Source organism: Gigantopelta aegis, chromosome 4 (assembly GCF_016097555.1).
Source record: "Gigantopelta aegis isolate Gae_Host chromosome 4, Gae_host_genome, whole genome shotgun sequence".
In the NCBI taxonomy this organism is placed as follows: domain Eukaryota; kingdom Metazoa; phylum Mollusca; class Gastropoda; order Neomphalida; family Peltospiridae; genus Gigantopelta; species Gigantopelta aegis.
This window is the reverse complement of record NC_054702.1, coordinates 69,405,374-69,427,263: the sequence shown is the minus strand read 5'-3', so window position 1 is coordinate 69,427,263 and position 21,890 is coordinate 69,405,374. Positions and strand designations below refer to the sequence as shown.

At 36.0% G+C, this 21,890-nt stretch overlaps 1 protein-coding gene across 3 annotated transcripts in view; it reads right to left on the bottom strand.

Annotated features, from left to right (window-relative positions):
• LOC121372220 overlaps positions 1–21,890 on the bottom strand; it is a 48,604-nt gene that overhangs the window by 20,030 nt on the left and 6,684 nt on the right. For 2 of the 3 annotated variants that reach the window (XM_041498506.1, XM_041498507.1), the window contains exons 2-3: positions 10,847–10,938; positions 3,538–3,655 (exon numbers count right to left, since the gene is read on the bottom strand). In XM_041498506.1, the coding sequence (XP_041354440.1) occupies positions 3,538–3,655; positions 10,847–10,938 (210 nt within the window). Of the gene's footprint in view, positions 1–2,110; positions 2,342–3,537; positions 3,656–10,846; positions 10,939–21,890 lie in introns of those variants that run through there. The other variant, XM_041498508.1, reaches the window with a different exon arrangement.

The window sequence follows — 21,890 nt, the reverse complement described above, 5'->3', positions numbered from 1 at the left end:
ACCTATCATACCTGTGAATATACCAATCATACCTGTGAATAGACCAATCATACCGGTGAATATATCAATCATACCTGTGAATAGACCAATCATACCTGTGAATAGACCAATTATACCTGTGAATATATCAATCATACCTGTGAATATACCTATCATACCTGTGAATATATTAATCATACCTGTGAATATACCTATCATACCTGTGAATATATCAATCATACCTGTGAATAGACCAATCATACCTGTGAATAGACCTATCATACATGGGAATACACCTATCATACATGGGAATATACCAATCATACCTGTGAATATACCAATCATACCTGAGAACAGACCAATCATACCTGTGAATATATCAATAATATCTGTGAATATAACTATCATACCTGTGAATATATCAATCATACCTGTGAATATACCAATCATACCTGTGAATACACCTATCATACCTGTGAATATACCTATCATATATCTGAATACACCTATCATACCTGTGAATACACCTATCATACCTGTGAATACACCTATCATACCTGTGAATATACCAATCATACCTGTGAATATATCAATCATGCCTGTGAATATACCAATCATACCTGTGAATATATCAATCATATCTGTGAATATAACTATCATACCTGTGAATATATCAATCATACCTGTGAATATACCAATCATACCTGTGACTACACCAATCATATCTGTGAATAGACCTATCATACATGGGAATACACCTATCATACATGGGAATATACCAATCATACCTGTGAATATACCAATCATACCTGAGAACAGACCAATCATACCTGTGAATATATCAATAATATCTGTGAATATAACTATCATACCTGTGAATATATCAATCATACCTGTGAATATACCAATCATACCTGTGACTACACCAATCATACCTGTGAATACATCTATCATACCTGTGAATATACCTATCATATATCTGAATACACCTATCATACCTGTGAATATACCAATCATACCTGTGAATATATCAATCATGCCTGTGAATATACCAATCATACCTGTGAATATATCAATCATATCTGTGAATATAACTATCATACCTGTGAATATATCAATCATACCTGTGAATATACCAATCATACCTGTGACTACACCAATCATACCTGTGAATACACCTATCATACCTGTGAATATACCTATCATATATCTGAATACACCTATCATACCTGTGAATATACCAATCATACCTGTGAATATACCAATCATACCTGTGAATATACCTATCATACCTGTGAATATACCTATCATACCTGTGAATATACCAATCATACCTGTGAATATACCTATCATATATCTGAATACACCTATCATACCTGTGAATATACCAATCATACCTGTGAATATATCAATCACACCTGTGAATATACCAATCATACCTGTGAATACACCAGTCATACATGTGAATATACCTATCATATCTGTGAATATACCTATTACACCTGTGAATATACCTATCACACCTGTGAATATACATGTACCTATCATACCTGTGAATATAGCAATCATACCTGTCACTATACAATCATACCTGTGAATACACCTATCATACCTGTGAATATATCAATCATACCTGTGAATATACCTATCATATCTGTGAATATATCAATCATACCTGTGAATATACCTATCATACCTGTGAATATATCAATCATACCTGTGAATAGACCAATCATACCTGTGAATATACCAATCATACCTGTGAATAGACCAATCATACCTGTGAATAGACCAATCATACCTGTGAATACACCAGTCATACATGTGAATATATCAATCATACCTGTGAATATACCAAACATACCTGTGAATAGACCAATCATACCTGTGAATATACCTATCATACATGGGAATATCATACCCGTGAATATACCAATCATACCTGTGAATATACCAATCATACCTGTGAATAGAAAAATCATACCTGTGAATATATCAATCATACCTGTGAATAGACCAATCATACCTGTGAATATACCAATCATACCTGTGAATATACCAATCATACCTGTGAATATATCAATCATACCTGGGAATATATCTATCATACCTGGGAATATACCTATCATACCTGCATGTGAGTGTCCCTCGGAGTATGCAGCTTAGTCCCTCGTAACACAAACTGAGTAAACAGTGGCATTTTCAGCACACTACTTGCAACACTCTATCATATGTATGCAGGAGTACCACAGATTTAATTTTTTAAAATCATTATCAAAATATTTTTAAATTCCATATCTGACTATCCAAAATCCATCGTGTAAGTTATGGCAATGGCCAGGTTTTAGTCTCTGTGTCTGTGTGTGTATGTTGATGTTTGCGATAATGGTGGTTGACAGGACAATCAGGGTGTAACAACAGATCGAAGGAAATGCAACACCTGATCACCTGTATACAGGTATGTACAGGTAATCAGGTGTGACGTCCATAAGGCTGGCATTGTCATATCAAGACAGGCTCTTGTCGGGATTACATTCAAGTGTTTTAGAGCAGAGAGAGAACACAGCAGTACTGTTCAACTCAACACAAAAAAATCACAGAGTGAACACTGTGTCTGTGTGAGTCTACAGTCTAACCACATGAGGTGTACAGCATGATCATAAGATATTTAATACAGTGCACTCTTAGTCTGTTACCTAACCAGAACACATGAAACATAGAGCATACTGTATTTAGTCCAACCAGAAAATATTTCAATGGAACAAAATAGTGCATGCTAACAAATACAATTACAGTGGAACCCTCAAAACCCGACTCCCTGTAAACTGGAATTCCTTCAAAACTGGATGTGGGTTTTTTACGGTCCCTTTTTAAATATCTGTACAGAACATACCGTAACCACTCTAAATCTGATATCTCTTAAAAGTGGACTTTTTACTTGGTCCCATGGGAATTTAGCTCAGTAGGTTGAGTGCTCGCTTTAGGTGCTTGTGTTGCAGGATCGAACCACCTTTGTGGATCCATTCATCTGACTGGGTTTTTTTTTATGTTCCAACCAGTGCACCACAGCTGGTCAAAGGCAGTGGTGTGTGCTTTCCTGTCTGTGCATAACTTTAAACTCCACAAGCAGATGACATTCTTCATTATATTACTGTTTTAGTTATATACTAAATATATGTTTTACATATTGCACATATAAATAAAACATTTTTGTTACTTCCATAGCACTTTTCCTTTTATACCAAGATAAACTGTAAACCCCCACCCCCACAAAAAAAAACAACCCCCCCCCCCACAATATAATATGGAGGCAGGTATGGTTATAGTTTGAAGTTGAATACTTTGAAAACACAAACAGTTAAATACTCATAAATATAAACAGTCAAATACTCTATTTGTATTAACATTTAAAAACTCTTGTTGTGAACATTTAACCATCAAATAACATGTGTTCGCATGGACAAACAAAAAACACAATATACACTTCATGAAAGATAAAACAAGTTTTTAAACTAAAAACACCATACACAGTTTATAAAAGATAAAACTGTTTTAAACCTGGTATCTGTCTGTATGGAGTATAACACCCTTGGTGTTGGTCAGGTTATACTCTATGCCACCAAATGTATCCATGTGTCTTTTGGGTACAGAGATTTTTTTAAGAATTGTGGAAGACCTGAAAAGATATAAATTAAAACAAGTGTCATTAAAATAAAAATGTTTTTACAAAATGTAAAGATTAACCAAATTGTAAACATGACTGTTTGTAGTTTTATATAAGAATTGTTTCTCATTTTTTAGGAATTTATCGATGTATAAAGTCACAAATGGTATAAAATCGCGTAGCGTAGTGAAGTGATTTTATACTACATTTGTGACTTTATACATCGATAAATTCCTAAAAAATGAGAAACAATTCTTATAATTACAAACAGTACAAGAAGTGTACCTTAAAACACTCAAAACTTATTTCTTTCGTTCTTACTGTCAACCATGTTCTGTAAATAAGCGTAGGAATACATGTATACATACTATTGGAAATTGTCTGCTAAAAATAAAAATAAGTATTGAATCAACAAAAACAGTGTATATATCTTTATTATAACTTCTTTTTAAAAAATGAAACAATTTCATGTGCAGATTTGTCTTGTGTTTTTCTATCGCAAAGTGACCTTGATATTAACTTTTGTTTACGTGTAGTGACTGTTGGTGTTGTGCGGTTATTTCGATCTTGGTCTTCCGTGATGACGTATTTTTATGAGGTTTATGGAAGGATAACACTTGTTTTTTTTAGTGACGTCAGCCAATCAGAATGCAGTAAATCGTATAAATTCGGAAAGTTTGTAATTATACTGAAATGGAAATTAAATCCAGTCTTTCCAATAGTCCGTTGATCATAGAAATGTAGTGAAGGAGATCAAATTTAATATCGGTAAAATTTAATTCTGATGTGCTTTTTGAAACTTTTCTGTGATGATTACATGTAGGCTGTAGTATTTAAATAACCCATTGGTTTGAAGTTACTTGTTATATGTAGTTATAACCGATAACAACTGTGCAAGTGGTATAGTGCCACATGTATAACAGCATCACGAGGTAGTGCTCAGACATGAGGGCTGTTAACTGAAAATGTTCATGGTCGATCTACATGTATGTAGTTATAACCGATAACAACTGTGCAAGTGGTATAGTGCCACATGTATAACAGCATCACGAGGTAGTGCTCAGACATGAGGGCTGTTAACTGAAAATGTTCATGATCGATCTACATGTATGTAGTTATAACCGATAACAACTGTGCAAGTGGTATAGTGCCACATGTATAACAGCATCACGAGGTAGTGCTCAGACATGAGGGCTGTTAACTGAAAATGTTCATGATCGATCTACATGTATGTAGTTATAACCGATAACAACTGTGCAAGTGGTATAGTGCCACATGTATAACAGCATCACGAGGTAGTGCTCAGACATGAGGGCTGTTAACTGAAAATGTTCATGATCGATCTACATGTATGTAGTTATAACCGATAACAACTGTGCAAGTGGTATAGTGCCACATGTATAACAGCATCACGAAGTAGTGCTCAGACATGACGGCTGTTAACTGAAAATGTTCATGATCGATCTACATGTATGTAGTTATAACCGATAACAACTGTGCAAGTGGTATAGTGCCACATGTATAACAGCATCACGAGGTAGTGCTCAGACATGAGGGCTGTTAACTGAAAATGTTCATGATCGATCTACATGTATGTAGTTATAACCGATAACAACTGTGCAAGTGGTATAGTGCCACATGTATAACAGCATCACGAGGTAGTGCTCAGACATGAGGGCTGTTAACTGAAAATGTTCATGATCGATCTACATGTATGTAGTTATAACCGATAACAACTGTGCAAGTGGTATAGTGCCACATGTATAACAGCATCACGAGGTAGTGCTCAGACATGAGGGCTGTTAACTGAAAATGTTCATGATCGATCTACATGTATGTAGTTATAACCGATAACAACTGTGCAAGTGGTATAGTGCCACATGTATAACAGCATCACGAGGTAGTGCTCAGACATGAGGGCTGTTAACTGAAAATGTTCATGATCGATCTACATGTATGTAGTTATAACCGATAACAACTGTGCAAGTGGTATAGTGCCACATGTATAACAGCATCACGAGGTAGTGCTCAGACATGAGGGCTGTTAACTGAAAATGTTCATGGTCGATCTACATGTATGTAGTTATAACCGATAACAACTGTGCAAGTGGTATAGTGCCACATGTATAACAGCATCACGAGGTAGTGCTCAGACATGAGGGCTGTTAACTGAAAATGTTCATGGTCGATCTACATGTATGTAGTTATAACCGATAACAACTGTTCAAGTGGTATAGTGCCACATGTATAACAGCATCACGAGGTAGTGCTCAGACATGAGGGCTGTTAACTGAAAATGTTCATGGTCGATCTACATGTATGTAGTTATAACCGATAACAACTGTTCAAGTGGTATAGTGCCACATGTATAACAGCATCACGAGGTAGTGCTCAGACATGAGGGCTGTTAACTGAAAATGTTCATGGTCGATCTACATGTATGTAGTTATAACCGATAACAACTGTGCAAGTGGTATAGTGCCACATGTATAACAGCATCACGAGGTAGTGCTCAGACATGAGGGCTGTTAACTGAAAATGTTCATGATCGATCTACATGTATGTAGTTATAACCGATAACAACTGTTCAAGTGGTATAGTGCCACATGTATAACAGCATCACGAGGTAGTGCTCAGACATGAGGGCTGTTAACTGAAAATGTTCATGGTCGATCTACATGTATGTAGTTATAACCGATAACAACTGTGCAAGTGGTATAGTGCCACATGTATAACAGCATCACGAGGTAGTGCTCAGACATGAGGGCTGTTAACTGAAAATGTTCATGGTCGATCTACATGTATGTAGTTATAACCGATAACAACTGTTCAAGTGGTATAGTGCCACATGTATAACAGCATCACGAGGTAGTGCTCAGACATGAGGGCTGTTAACTGAAAATGTTCATGGTCGATCTACATGTATGTAGTTATAACCGATAACAACTGTTCAAGTGGTATAGTGCCACATGTATAACAGCATCACGAGGTAGTGCTCAGACATGAGGGCTGTTAACTGAAAATGTTCATGATCGATCTACATGTATGTAGTTATAACCGATAACAACTGTGCAAGTGGTATAGTGCCACATGTATAACAGCATCACGAGGTAGTGCTCAGACATGAGGGCTGTTAACTGAAAATGTTCATGATCGATCTACATGTATGTAGTTATAACCGATAACAACTGTGCAAGTGGTATAGTGCCACATGTATAACAGCAACACGAGGTAGTGCTCAGACATGAGGGCTGTTAACTGAAAATGTTCATGATCGATCTACATGTATGTAGTTATAACCGATAACAACTGTGCAAGTGGTATAGTGCCACATGTATAACAGCATCACGAGGTAGTGCTCAGACATGAGGGCTGTTAACTGAAAATGTTCATGATCGATCTACATGTATGTAGTTATAACCGATAACAACTGTGCAAGTGGTATAGTGCCACATGTATAACAGCATCACGAGGTAGTGCTCAGACATGAGGGCTATTAACTGAAAATGTTCATGATCGATCTACATGTATGTAGTTATAACCGATAACAACTGTGCAAGTGGTATAGTGCCACATGTATAACAGCATCACGAGGTAGTGCTCAGACATGAGGGCTGTTAACTGAAAATGTTCATGATCGATCTACATGTATGTAGTTATAACCGATAACAACTGTGCAAGTGGTATAGTGCCACATGTATAACAGCATCACGAGGTAGTGCTCAGACATGAGGGCTGTTAACTGAAAATGTTCATGATCGATCTACATGTATGTAGTTATAACCGATAACAACTGTGCAAGTGGTATAGTGCCACATGTATAACAGCATCACGAGGTAGTGCTCAGACATGAGGGCTGTTAACTGAAAATGTTCATGATCGATCTACATGTATGTAGTTATAACCGATAACAACTGTGCAAGTGGTATAGTGCCACATGTATAACAGCATCACGAGGTAGTGCTCAGACATGAGGGCTGTTAACTGAAAATGTTCATGGTCGATCTACATGTATGTAGTTATAACCGATAACAACTGTGCAAGTGGTATAGTGCCACATGTATAACAGCATCACGAGGTAGTGCTCAGACATGAGGGCTGTTAACTGAAAATGTTCATGGTCGATCTACATGTATGTAGTTATAACCGATAACAACTGTTCAAGTGGTATAGTGCCACATGTATAACAGCATCACGAGGTAGTGCTCAGACATGAGGGCTGTTAACTGAAAATGTTCATGGTCGATCTACATGTATGTAGTTATAACCGATAACAACTGTTCAAGTGGTATAGTGCCACATGTATAACAGCATCACGAGGTAGTGCTCAGACATGAGGGCTGTTAACTGAAAATGTTCATGGTCGATCTACATGTATGTAGTTATAACCGATAACAACTGTGCAAGTGGTATAGTGCCACATGTATAACAGCATCACGAGGTAGTGCTCAGACATGAGGGCTGTTAACTGAAAATGTTCATGATCGATCTACATGTATGTAGTTATAACCGATAACAACTGTTCAAGTGGTATAGTGCCACATGTATAACAGCATCACGAGGTAGTGCTCAGACATGAGGGCTGTTAACTGAAAATGTTCATGGTCGATCTACATGTATGTAGTTATAACCGATAACAACTGTGCAAGTGGTATAGTGCCACATGTATAACAGCATCACGAGGTAGTGCTCAGACATGAGGGCTGTTAACTGAAAATGTTCATGGTCGATCTACATGTATGTAGTTATAACCGATAACAACTGTTCAAGTGGTATAGTGCCACATGTATAACAGCATCACGAGGTAGTGCTCAGACATGAGGGCTGTTAACTGAAAATGTTCATGGTCGATCTACATGTATGTAGTTATAACCGATAACAACTGTTCAAGTGGTATAGTGCCACATGTATAACAGCATCACGAGGTAGTGCTCAGACATGAGGGCTGTTAACTGAAAATGTTCATGGTCGATCTACATGTATGTAGTTATAACCGATAACAACTGTGCAAGTGGTATAGTGCCACATGTATAACAGCATCACGAGGTAGTGCTCAGACATGAGGGCTGTTAACTGAAAATGTTCATGATCGATCTACATGTATGTAGTTATAACCGATAACAACTGTGCAAGTGGTATAGTGCCACATGTATAACAGCATCACGAGGTAGTGCTCAGACATGAGGGCTGTTAACTGAAAATGTTCATGGTCGATCTACATGTATGTAGTTATAACCGATAACAACTGTGCAAGTGGTATAGTGCCACATGTATAACAGCAACACGAGGTAGTGCTCAGACATGAGGGCTGTTAACTGAAAATGTTCATGATCGATCTACATGTATGTAGTTATAACCGATAACAACTGTGCAAGTGGTATAGTGCCACATGTATAACAGCATCACGAGGTAGTGCTCAGACATGAGGGCTGTTAACTGAAAATGTTCATGATCGATCTACATGTATGTAGTTATAACCGATAACAACTGTGCAAGTGGTATAGTGCCACATGTATAACAGCATCACGAGGTAGTGCTCAGACATGAGGGCTGTTAACTGAAAATGTTCATGATCGATCTACATGTATGTAGTTATAACCGATAACAACTGTGCAAGTGGTATAGTGCCACATGTATAACAGCATCACGAGGTAGTGCTCAGACATGAGGGCTGTTAACTGAAAATGTTCATGATCGATCTACATGTATGTAGTTATAACCGATAACAACTGTGCAAGTGGTATAGTGCCACATGTATAACAGCATCACGAGGTAGTGCTCAGACATGAGGGCTGTTAACTGAAAATGTTCATGATCGATCTACATGTATGTAGTTATAACCGATAACAACTGTGCAAGTGGTATAGTGCCACATGTATAACAGCATCACGAGGTAGTGCTCAGACATGAGGGCTGTTAACTGAAAATGTTCATGATCGATCTACATGTATGTAGTTATAACCGATAACAACTGTGCAAGTGGTATAGTGCCACATGTATAACAGCATCACGAGGTAGTGCTCAGACATGAGGGCTGTTAACTGAAAATGTTCATGATCGATCTACATGTATGTAGTTATAACCGATAACAACTGTGCAAGTGGTATAGTGCCACATGTATAACAGCATCACGAGGTAGTGCTCAGACATGAGGGCTGTTAACTGAAAATGTTCATGATCGATCTACATGTATGTAGTTATAACCGATAACAACTGTGCAAGTGGTATAGTGCCACATGTATAACAGCATCACGAGGTAGTGCTTAGACATGAGGGCTGTTAACTGAAAATGTTCATGATCGATCTACATGTATGTAGTTATAACCGATAACAACTGTGCAAGTGGTATAGTGCCACATGTATAACAGCATCACGAGGTAGTGCTCAGACATGAGGGCTGTTAACTGAAAATGTTCATGATCGATCTACATGTATGTAGTTATAACCGATAACAACTGTGCAAGTGGTATAGTGCCACATGTATAACAGCAACACGAGGTAGTGCTCAGACATGAGGGCTGTTAACTGAAAATGTTCATGATCGATCTACATGTATGTAGTTATAACCGATAACAACTGTGCAAGTGGTATAGTGCCACATGTATAACAGCAACATGAGGTAGTGCTCAGACATGAGGGCTGTTAACTGAAAATTTTCATGGTCGATCTACATGTATGTAGATATTTTACACAGGACTTGTCAGTTGAGAGCACTCCCTAAAATTAGTAGTCACACGACCATCTGAATAGTCTTGTATTTTTCACAGAATATATTCTGACAGAAATTGTATTGAACTACATGGAGTAAGTAATGATGGTGTTTAACCTTAACAACTATTAAAATATTCATTGTTCTAAACATGTTGAATTATAAATTTCAATAATTATAGCAGTCTGAACAAGATACTAGAAATATAACTTATAATGCATCAAAACGGATTTATAAAACCTGTATCAATGATATTGGTATTGTACGTGTGTATTTGTGCCTTTGACATCCAATGTGCTCTAGTGATGTCGTTAAAAAAAAACTTTTCACCTTGTGGTGTATGTGACTGTATATTCAAATGTATAAATTAGCACATGTATGTTATTTGTTTAGCTTACTAACCATAATCCCAATATTAACATTAATAAAGGTAATGATAATATGTGTATTAACCAATAATGATTACATGTATTTAAGTCAGTGTTGGCACTCACATGAAATTCTGAGGTAAAAATGGAACAGGGTCGGGATTCACATTAAAGTCGGGATCTTCAGGTTCTAAACTTCGCCGTTTTAAATGTCGAAGCTACAAAATAAAAAAAGTTAAATAATTAAGAAACATTTTAGTATCATGCAATAACGAAGTGGTAATATAGTTAATAAAATACAGAATAAGCACATATGAACCTACCGGTACTATACATTAAAATACTTTTGCATGTCTCTTGACATCCAATAGCCGCTAATAAATAAATAGAGAATAATACATGAGTGGCTGTTAGATACTATTTATTTCACGAGTTGTTTTAAAATATATCTAACGAGCAAAAGCGAGTTTGATATGTTTTTAAACAACGAGTTGTAAGATAAATGGTATCTAATGGACAAGACTGTATTATTCTATTTCTTACATATCCTCAAAAACCAGGTTTTAAGCAAATCTTTTTCGACTAAAAGTTATTGACAGCCGTTGCACTTGTAGCGAATTTACGCGTCACAGTGTAATCTATTTCCACTGTTCTTTTTCATTGGCTGCATGGCACTGGTAACCTGGCCATCATCTAGGAGCAGCCAGTCGTATGTCTTGAAATTGTTAACACACATACGTGTGTTGACAATCAATGTGTTACCAAAAATAATGCATGGTGTTCTCACCAAGGGTGTGTAAGAAATCAATGTATTCAGTGTTGTTAAACAAAGCATGTACAATTACTTTTGCATACAATTTTCTTTATAGCTCTCCTGGGTTGCCATAATGGGATTAACAATATCCTGTCTGCGTAAATTCTGCATACAAATGTGTTCTAATTTGTGTAATGGCCACTTACTCTTAAAATGCCAGTTTCAGCTGGTAAATTGGGTGTCCTTAATAGACAGGTTAACAAAACACCAAAAAGCTCATTTGGAATTTGACAATTAAATGTATTTTCTTTAGCCAACTGAAATTTGAGTCTGTCAACAGATTTTGTTTTTATCAAATTCACCAAACAGTTATTAATATTTTTTGTCCAGCTTAAACCCCAATACTTTGATACACAAGTCTCAAAATTTGCTATGTAGAGTGGGGAGAAATGTTTGCTTTTCTCAGATATTAAATTGGAAACAAAAGCTAAAAAATGAGAAGCAGTTCTACACCTGATTGATATAAATTTTGTAGATATATAACATAACACATTTAAGATGAAGTGGAAAATCTGCTCATGAAGTTGATTATCAAAAAGCATACTGTGTATTTTGTGCAGTAATTGCCTCTTGCAAATAAAAATGAAGGAATTTGGGAAGGGGGTGAACAAACTTCATTTCGGCGATTAATTTTCTTTCTTACAGTTCTTTATCTTAAAATTGTTTTATATATTAACCATAAAAAAGTACTGCAGTAAAGTACATTTATAACGAACATGCTTAGAATGATGTACTGCATAGAACGAACAGATCATAAAGTCTTGTTTTATTTCCCTATACATTAATAACCAACTTATGCAAATGTGTATAACAAGCCACTGCTATAACGAACTAACTATCATGGTCCCTTTCGGTTGGTTATAAGAGTACTTTACTGTAAGTTCATTATGAAAGCGAACCCTTTTCAAATATTTCTGGTAAAGACCACGGGGGGTGGGGGGTGGGGGTGGGGGGGGGGGTGGCAATGATATATCAGTCCTAAACAACCTTCCCATAAGTAGATTATAATTAATCGAGAAAATAAAGGAAGTATTTACGTCTTTCATAATTAGCCTATAGTCTAGCCCATAGGTGAGGATAATAATTAGGTGTTGTAACAGATACCCACACCTTAACTCTTGTAGCTGTATTTATGGTTTAATGTCATACTAAATAAGAACAGCTAACATTATGTAATATTACATCTTGAATGTACTGTTACAGTATTAATAAGTTTACATTTAGATGTACTTATTAACACTGTAAGCATAACGGCTTGCCAATTGAAGAATATAGCTGGTTCAGTATCTGTCTAATACACAAAAATATAATATTACTGTTATATGTTATAAATTGTGAAGAAAAAGAAATATAATATGTAGTTTAATGCAAATCTTTATCTAAATGTATTAACATTTGCATGGTCGTGTTGTCCAAACAATATGCAACTTCCAGAGGAGTTCAATTAGTTATAATTAAATTTTCTTTGTATCTATACATTTTATGGTAATCTGATTGGTGAAACGGTGCTTACTTTTTTGCATTCATATTTTGATGAATTAAAAAGTTTTAAGCCATGACTACTACCCTCCTCCAATCCTTGCCTGACACACACTACTTTTCTGCAATTAGCCAGATTAGTCATGCATCAATATTTGGATAATTTGAAGAAAACACACATGGAAATGGTGACACAAATACCATGAAAATGTACACTTTTTTATACGGAAAATTAATGGACAATGTAGACCAATTCTCTATTGTTTTTCCCACCCGTCCCAACTAGTGCCCCATGACTGTTTTATTACAGGTCAGGCCATGGCATGTGCTGTCCTGTTCGTAGGTAAGTGTATTTCAAATATGCCTTAATGCTAATGAAAAAAATGTAGGTTTCCTCTGAAGACTACGTGTCAGAATGATCAAATGTTTGACATTCAGTAGCCAATGATAAATCCACATAATGGGATTGTTAAAGGGACATTCCTGAGTTTGCTCCATTGTAAGATGTTTCCGATTAATAACTTATTTCTACGATTAAACTTACATATTAAATATATTTTCTTGTTTAGGATATCAGTGTCTGTATATTCAATGTGTTTCTAGTTGTCTTATTAATATTTCTAAGAAGCCCAAACTGAATTTTGTCTTCAAATAATTTTGTACGTACGAAAAAGCAATATTTTAGGAAATAAAATGAAATTTAACCTAATACAAATATTAGAACGATCAGAAACATGCACATTTTTTAAAATGCCACTAAAATATATTAGATATGTAATTATAATCATTAAAAAATCTCTGTAGTCGATAACGTCTTAAAAATTGCAGCAAACTCAAGAATGTCCTTTTAAACAAAAGAAACTTTAACTTTTTAACTTTATAACATGTAGTTTTAAAATATAAAAGTAACAGGGACATGAAAAGAATGTTTGTTCAATGACTCCTCCATACATTTTAAACTATGGTGGCAACCAGATTCCAAATGGAATGTCGACATTTGGTATTATATAACATTTAGTGAAATATCTTAAAATATCAGTGAAATAAAAGTGTTATCAGTCACTCAGTGATGATAAAACATTTCAGAGTGAAACTTTCACTATTTAACTCTAAAATGTGTTATCGTCACTGTAGAAAGTGTTATCTTCACTGTAACAAAGCCGGAACTATTTTGCTGCTGGCATTTTAAAATAAAGGTAAATTGCCAAAAGTTATATAATAAATAGAAAATTTCATGGTTTTTTTGTCAAATATGACTTCTATCTCATCTCGTGAAGTTTGCAATCATATCACACTCGCTGTACAAGTGTGACTCGTGAGATATGATTTCAAACTTCACTCGATGAGATATAAATCATATTTGACAAAAAACATATAACTATATAATAATATATATATATATATCCTCTATGTATTGAGTAAAATACAGGAAAACGACTGCTGCACAATAGGCTACTCTTACAAAATACTGTAAATCAGGAATGTTAGTGAGCATAAAATTTCAGCGAATTTATAGTAAGCCCATACAAAACACTAATATTTCATGATGCTAAATTTAAAGAGACATACAACAGACTGTTTGAAAAAAACTTTTATGTGATTGTTTTGTCTGTGATTAACTGAAGACACAACAATGGTTACATGTTATATAGCCAACAACAATAATTAGTTAGCATGCACATTGCTGCAATTTTCTTCTAAATTTAAGTTATCTGTAAGCTGCATAATGTCAAAATTAATCAAAAGTATTAATTCAGCCAATTCTATAATTTAAAGGAATGCTCACAGAAGGCTTTTGGACTGTATGCATATTCAGTGATATATAATGTATATTATTGTTTAATATCAACAAGTATAATCTTATATTTAATTAATAAAACGGTTAAATATGATGGCTATTATATACAACGGGTGCAGCCAGGAATTGGTCGGAGCTGACGTCACTTTGCTCCAAGCTAGAATTCCGGACGCAACGAAAACAAAAGAAAATGGTTGCCCCCCAATTAGCAGGAATAATCAAGTTTTTTTTATTAACTCTACAATTACGTATTTTTCATTTGTTAAAGTGTCAATATGTGTTTGTGGTCCGGGTATGCATCTTTCCAACATATAAGGCTCATGTTTGAGTTTACTCTCCCTTTAAAGTGTCAGTATGCGTTGGTGGTCCGGGTATGCATCTTTCCAACATATAAGGCTCATGTTTGAGTTTACTCTCCCTTTAAAGTGTCAGTATGTGTTGGTGGTCCGGGTATGCATCTTTCCAACACATAAGGCTCATGTTTGAGTTTACTATCCCTTTAAGCTTCTTTATATCAGGGGTGGGACATAGCCCAGTGATAAAGTGTTCTCTTGATGTGCGATCGGTCCAGGATCGATCCCCATCGATGGACCCATTGGGCTATTTCTCATTCCAGCCAATGCTCCACAACTGGTGTAACAAAGGCTGTCGTATGTACTATCCTATCTGTGGGATGGTGCATATAAAAGATCCCTTGCTGCTAATCGAAAAGAGTAGCCCATGAAATGGCGACAGCAGGTTTCCTCTCTCAATATATGTGTGGTCCTTAACCATACGTCTGATGCCATATAACCATAAACAAAATGTGTTGAGTGTGTCATTAAATAAACCCATTTCCTTCCTTACTTCCTTCTTTATATCATACGAAACAGTGTAGTAAGTTCGAATCCTGCCAGCTGACATTGGTACTTTTAAATATTATATTTATTGGGTGGATATTTCTGCTGGTGGACTATTAGTCCCTGAGTACATTATTAACCCTGTTCTAATTTTAAAATTGCTGTATACTAATACCAAACCGTTGCATTTGTTTCAAACCAAGTGTCTGCCAGCACTCATCAGTAACTACTGTTAATTGAGCTTCCATTTTTGTAGAAGACCCAGTAGCCAAGGGGTTAACATAGCAGACTGTCATATGTCATGTGAATCAGTGCTGTAGGTTTGAATCCTGCAAACTGACACTTGAAGTTTCAGGGGTGGGAATTGGTGAATTGTAAAAAAAGAGGAAATCTAGAGGGGTCCCATAAATTCTTGAAATACTAGGTTAAAATCTATGCCATCTGACACATTTTGGAGGAAAGGACTATTAAAATGTGAGGAAACGCAATGTTCCATTAGAGGAAAACAGCTGATTCGAGGAGAATTCCCACCCCTGAGTTTTTAAATTTGATGTGACAACATCAATGAAGTTTTTTGTCACTAATATGTCACTTGTATGAATTTAGCTAAATTTTAAGAATGCTAAGAATTTCTTATTTACAGTAGTAGAAAGGGGTCAGCACATACCAGTCATGGAACATTAGGTCTACTGATGGGAATCAATCCTACAATCTACTGCACCTCAGTAGCACACAACCACTACACTACATGCAAAGAAATAAAACCAAGTAGTTTAGTAACTGAAACTTGTCTATCCCATAACTGATATATTTTACTCCAGTTAAAACACCACCTCATTCTTTATAGCAACAGATTTTTATCATCCTAAAAACAAAAGAGAGAGATTCTTCTTAAACAGGACAACAGAAACATATAAATGTTTACATTACCTCCTCTAGGTGTAATTTTGTTTCTTCACGAGCGGTCTGATTTAATGCAAACATTGTCTCTTTAGTAAAACTACTGTCCCATGTGTGCTTTCTACTCTGCAGTTGTGTGTCAGATCAATGTTACATGTTCGTAGGAAGATATCATCAAGAGAATCGATGTCACAGTCAGATGGCTTGATTGATAGGCAGTTTTATTGACTGATCATTGTTAATACCCTGGCTTCCACCGGGGAAGCTATCACCTTCTAATGTGGTCATGGTGTTCTAAAATTAGCGGTGGAATGCACAATTATGTGTCAAAAAGCCAGCACCGAAATAAGCAGATAACTTGTATTCTGATGGGGTTTTAACCAGTTCCTCAGAGAAACCATTATCCTATACTGGTATGTTAATTATACAGTTAACACCCACACTCAAATTCAGTTCAGTCACACTGTTGCATGAATACAAATAAACACATAATTTTCACAATGATTGTCAACTGGACTGTCGATCGCATAGAAAACCATAACCAAACCAGTTTAAGATTCCTCAGTAAGTATAATAATTCACTTTTTTACCAATTGTGTGCAAGGTTAACTCCATTTTTGGTAAATTATAGTATACAAACTTGCAATGTTTGACAAATGTTTGAGAAAGTCACTAGCTCTCACAGAAGCTTTGGCTAGTGTCTTGTATGTTATAGTTGATAATTTCCACTAGCACAGATAAAAAATTCACTAGCTTGGATAGAGGGCCAGTCGATCTGTCGAACCCTGTAAAGTCATCACAGTGTGGTAGGTCTAGGAAAGGTTGGCATAATATCAAAGATAAAATCAAATCAAATACCAATAACAGACATCAGAGTAAAGTGCTTTAAGAACATCGTAAGCATAAACAATCTTGAATGAAAACTTCTTTTTATCATATTTGATCAACTGAGAGTTTGTTTAAAACCTGTTAAATGGAAATAATACAAATATTTGTGGCTGAATTTACAAAGCCTGTTTTTAGACTTACACACATGCAACTATATACATTTATTGTGCTTAAACACCTGTGTTTAACAAAAACATGCTTCATAAATTTGGCCCATTATATTATGTTTCTGAAGTCAATATTGTAAAATGTTTGCCATTGAAAATCTGTTATAAAGTATGTATACAGTACTGGCCAGTACATGGTTTTAAGTTGGTCAAATATGGTCAAGTAGGATGATATAGTAACGTGATATTATTTTTTTTTTATTACAAATGTACACTGACCAATATAAAAATCTCTTTCTTCTTTTACATGAGTAAAACACTGTTAAGAGTCACACACATCTGTAACCCTATATTAATGATAATCTACTAGAAATTTACACTGACCAGTGTAAGTAAACATAGTAATATAAAATGTCATGTGTGTGTGTGATTTAACTTGTTAGATTTAAGAACCAGATCTTTTGATGTACATGTTCAGGTAAATAATGATTTCAAAGACAATTTGTTAGTCAGTATATCAGGAAATCTGAGAGTTTGATTAGACTCAGCCTATGCTCCATTAAGTATAGTATGTTAGCTGGTCGCAGCCATGACAGTGACATAGTTTTAAGCATGGCATCGACCATTAAAGTAGTAGGTACTGGGTTCGTATCTTAGTACTAGCTCAAAACCAAAATACATTTTAAATGCACAAGGTACATGTGCAGAAAATTATGCAGGTGGTTTAGACTGTGGCAAGCATTTGGGCGGGGGGGGGGGGGGGGGGGGGGGGGGAATGGGTCATGTTTCCAATGAAAATAATTTTTTAAAAAGAACAATTTCTTGGTGCAAGGGGAAAGGTTAACCCCTTCTAATTTCCCCTCTATTTACAAGCCTCATGCAAAAAGGGAAGTGAATATATATGCCACTACATGGCCTTCTCTTACTAACCACTAACAACTAACCAGATAACTAAAGCACCAATTCAACTTAGAGGGATGGGGGATCTTGAGCTCAGTCGGGTCAAAAGATTGAATCCCCTAAGTAGACCGATTCTCTTCTTGAGTTTTCCCCTATCCCAACCAGTGTCCCATATGTGGTATTCTGTCTATGTGAAACTTAGTGCATTTATAAAAGATAAAAAAAACGTAGCTGGTTTCATCTAAGTCTGTGTGTCAAAACCTATCAAATGTTTGACATCCAGTTGCTGGTGATTTATAAATCAAAACAAAACAAACAAACTTTAACAATCAAGTTAAAATAGCAAATGTAATTAACCCACTATTTATGTAGTATACAGCCATTTAATTTTCTTTAATGATTTTTTTTTTAAAGAAGTAAAGAAACAAAAAATTCTTTAATGATTTTTTTTTTTTTTTTTTTTTTTTAAAGAAGTAAAGACATTTTTTTTAAAGCATGTTTATGATGCATTTCCCCTAGCTATTACACAATGACATGCATATATATATTTCACTTTGTGTTGTACAACAAAAGCCCGAATGAACAGGCTCAACTGGCATACAGTCATGCAGACTCAATGTGCATGTCATTACAGCACTAATCACAGGTAAACTCGTCATGCAGATAGAATCAGTCCACGACCTGAAAGTATTATAGTACAACACAGAATAAACCACCTCACGCAAATAGCCAAAGCTTTTCATATTGAGTACAAAAAAATAAAATGTATACCTAAATAAAATATTATTCTTGTCTTGAATGGATATTATAAAGTAATGCTTTAGTTAATATTGATGTTATCAATGTTAAAAGACAAAACACAACCCAAATGTATTATGATATTTATTTCCTACATTGTGTGTGTAGTATATAAGGCCAAGCAAATGAAATATATATTAATACATGTAAATGCTATGCTGAATCATGGTTTATGTTCCACAAAAAGATTTGTGAGCCGACAATATAGTCAAATCCAACTTGTTTTACCGAATAAAATTAGAAATAAGGCTTATTAAACATACTAATTCTCAATTGCGTTTTGAAAAAATTACCATTAAAAAAATTCACTGAATTTTAATTCAATTCTTATTTAGCAAACAACAGCTTAAAGCATAATAAACAAATGCAGTTCACACAGAGTTAAATTTGTTTTCACCAATTGTCTGTTATATTTAATCCACTCATGTTTTATTGTGCAATATTATGACATGAGATTCCAATTGTTTTTAAATTTTTAATTTTCAAACAAATCTATTATAAAATTGTGTAAACAAGCATTCTGAGAGTACTGCTAAAGCAATACATGTCCTCTACTGGGCCAACACATTTCTATATCTCCTATCTCTCAAGGGCCATAATTATGTGAAAAAGTGTAAATCACCATGAAAGTCAAACTTGATCTGTAACAGTCGGAGCCGGTTTAAGGATCTGCGGGGTCTGTAGCACAAATATCAGCAGGACCCCCTTCCCAGGATATATATTTTACAACCCTCTTGGAGAGTGGGGGAAAAATGACCTAGTAAAAATAAATGTACACATCACCGCAGAGCCCATAGCAAGTGCTACATGTGCTATTAGGCTAAACCGGCTCTGGTAACAGTACACAATACAGTTATACACAAAATTTCAGCTCAGTATTTTGAAGCATTCTCAAAAATGTCCAGAAAACTATATGTGGGCCAGACTGACAGACAGACAGAAAGACAGAGAGAGATGAAACTTATAGTCCCCTCCAGTTGGACCGGTAGGAGACTAATAAATTTCACTCTTGTGTAGCTGTTTACTGTGTAAATATAACATTTACATGTTTGAAGCCAACTTCCTGTCACAGTGTTTATAGGGTGTTACATATGTACCTGTGTGAGATTTCCAATCAAGTAGTTACACAAGTATTTGTCACCTGTGCATGATGACAGTGCAAACATAGTCTTACAATGGGTATGAAGGGTATCAGAGACATATATCAAATACAAGCGGCATGGCGTGATACATTTGACGTGTTTCAGACTTTAGTGATAAATAAGACTGGAAGATGGACTACCACAAGCTTAAAGTCAAAGAGGAGCTTAAAATGTCAGAACAATAAGTAACATGGCTGGCCGTGGAAAATACATCACACATGGAGAGAAAGAACAGGAATGTGACACCACACAGCACATTATTTAATCAGTATGTTTGTAGTGTTTAATAAATGGTAAATTAAGCACACTGTTCCAAAAAACCCACCTGGTATTGTCTTATTTGGAGCAGGACATATTTCCTTTGGCCTGCTACTTTTAAGACGTAACAGCATGCCATATTGTGCTTCCTATTTGCAGCCCTAAACACATATATTACATTTGGTGTTAAAAATGAAGAAAAAAACATTCAGAACACTGTCACCACACGACTTAGTCCTGAGTCTCCTGTATACACTTGTACACAGACAGGAATTTGAGTTTGAATTAAAATGTTCAACCATTTAAGTTTTACCAAAATAAAAGGCATTAATTACTAACACCAGACACACACACCAGTAAACAGCAGATGTTGCCAACACATGTGGAGGGGAGAACAAGTTATATTAGTTGACCTTCAACTGGTGAGGGGAGGGGGATGCATAATCTTTTGAGTCCAAAATTTGTTTTGTTTAATGACACCACTAGAGCACATTGATTTATCAATCATCGGCTGTTGGATGTTAAACATATGGTAATTTTGACATATAGAGATATATAGAGAGGAAACCAGCTACGTTTTTCCATTAGTAGCAAGGGATCTTTTATATGTATTATCCCACAGACAGGATAGCACATATTACAGCCTTTGATATACCAGTCGTGATGTGGTTGGATGGGCCTACCAACAGGGATCAATCCCAAACCAACTGCGCTTTACAACTGGGCTACATCCCGACCCCTTTTGAGTCCACTTTTGATGCCTATATTATTGCTGATGGTTGGATGGATGGATGGATGGATGGATGGATGGATGGATGGTTGGATGGTTGGATGGATGGATGGATGGTTGGAGGGATGGATGGATGGATGGATGGATGGATGGATGGATGGTTGGATGGATGGATGGTTGGAGGGATGGAGGGAGGGAGGGATGGAGGGAGGGAGGGAGGGAGGGAGGGAAGGATGGATGGATGGATGGAGGGATGGATGGGTGGGTGGGTGGGTGGATGGAGGGAGGAGGGATGGATGGATGGATGGATGGATGGATGGATGGATGGACGGATGGACGGACGGACGGATGGATGGATACATGCACATATAAGTATGTATATGTAGGTGGATGGATGGATGGATGAATGGTTACAGGAAACCCCAATTCTCCCGATGTTAAAGATGTAATACTACTGGTAATGCAGTTCTTGAGATCGTATGTTTCTGCCTTGTTTGCAGTAACCACACGAAAGCTC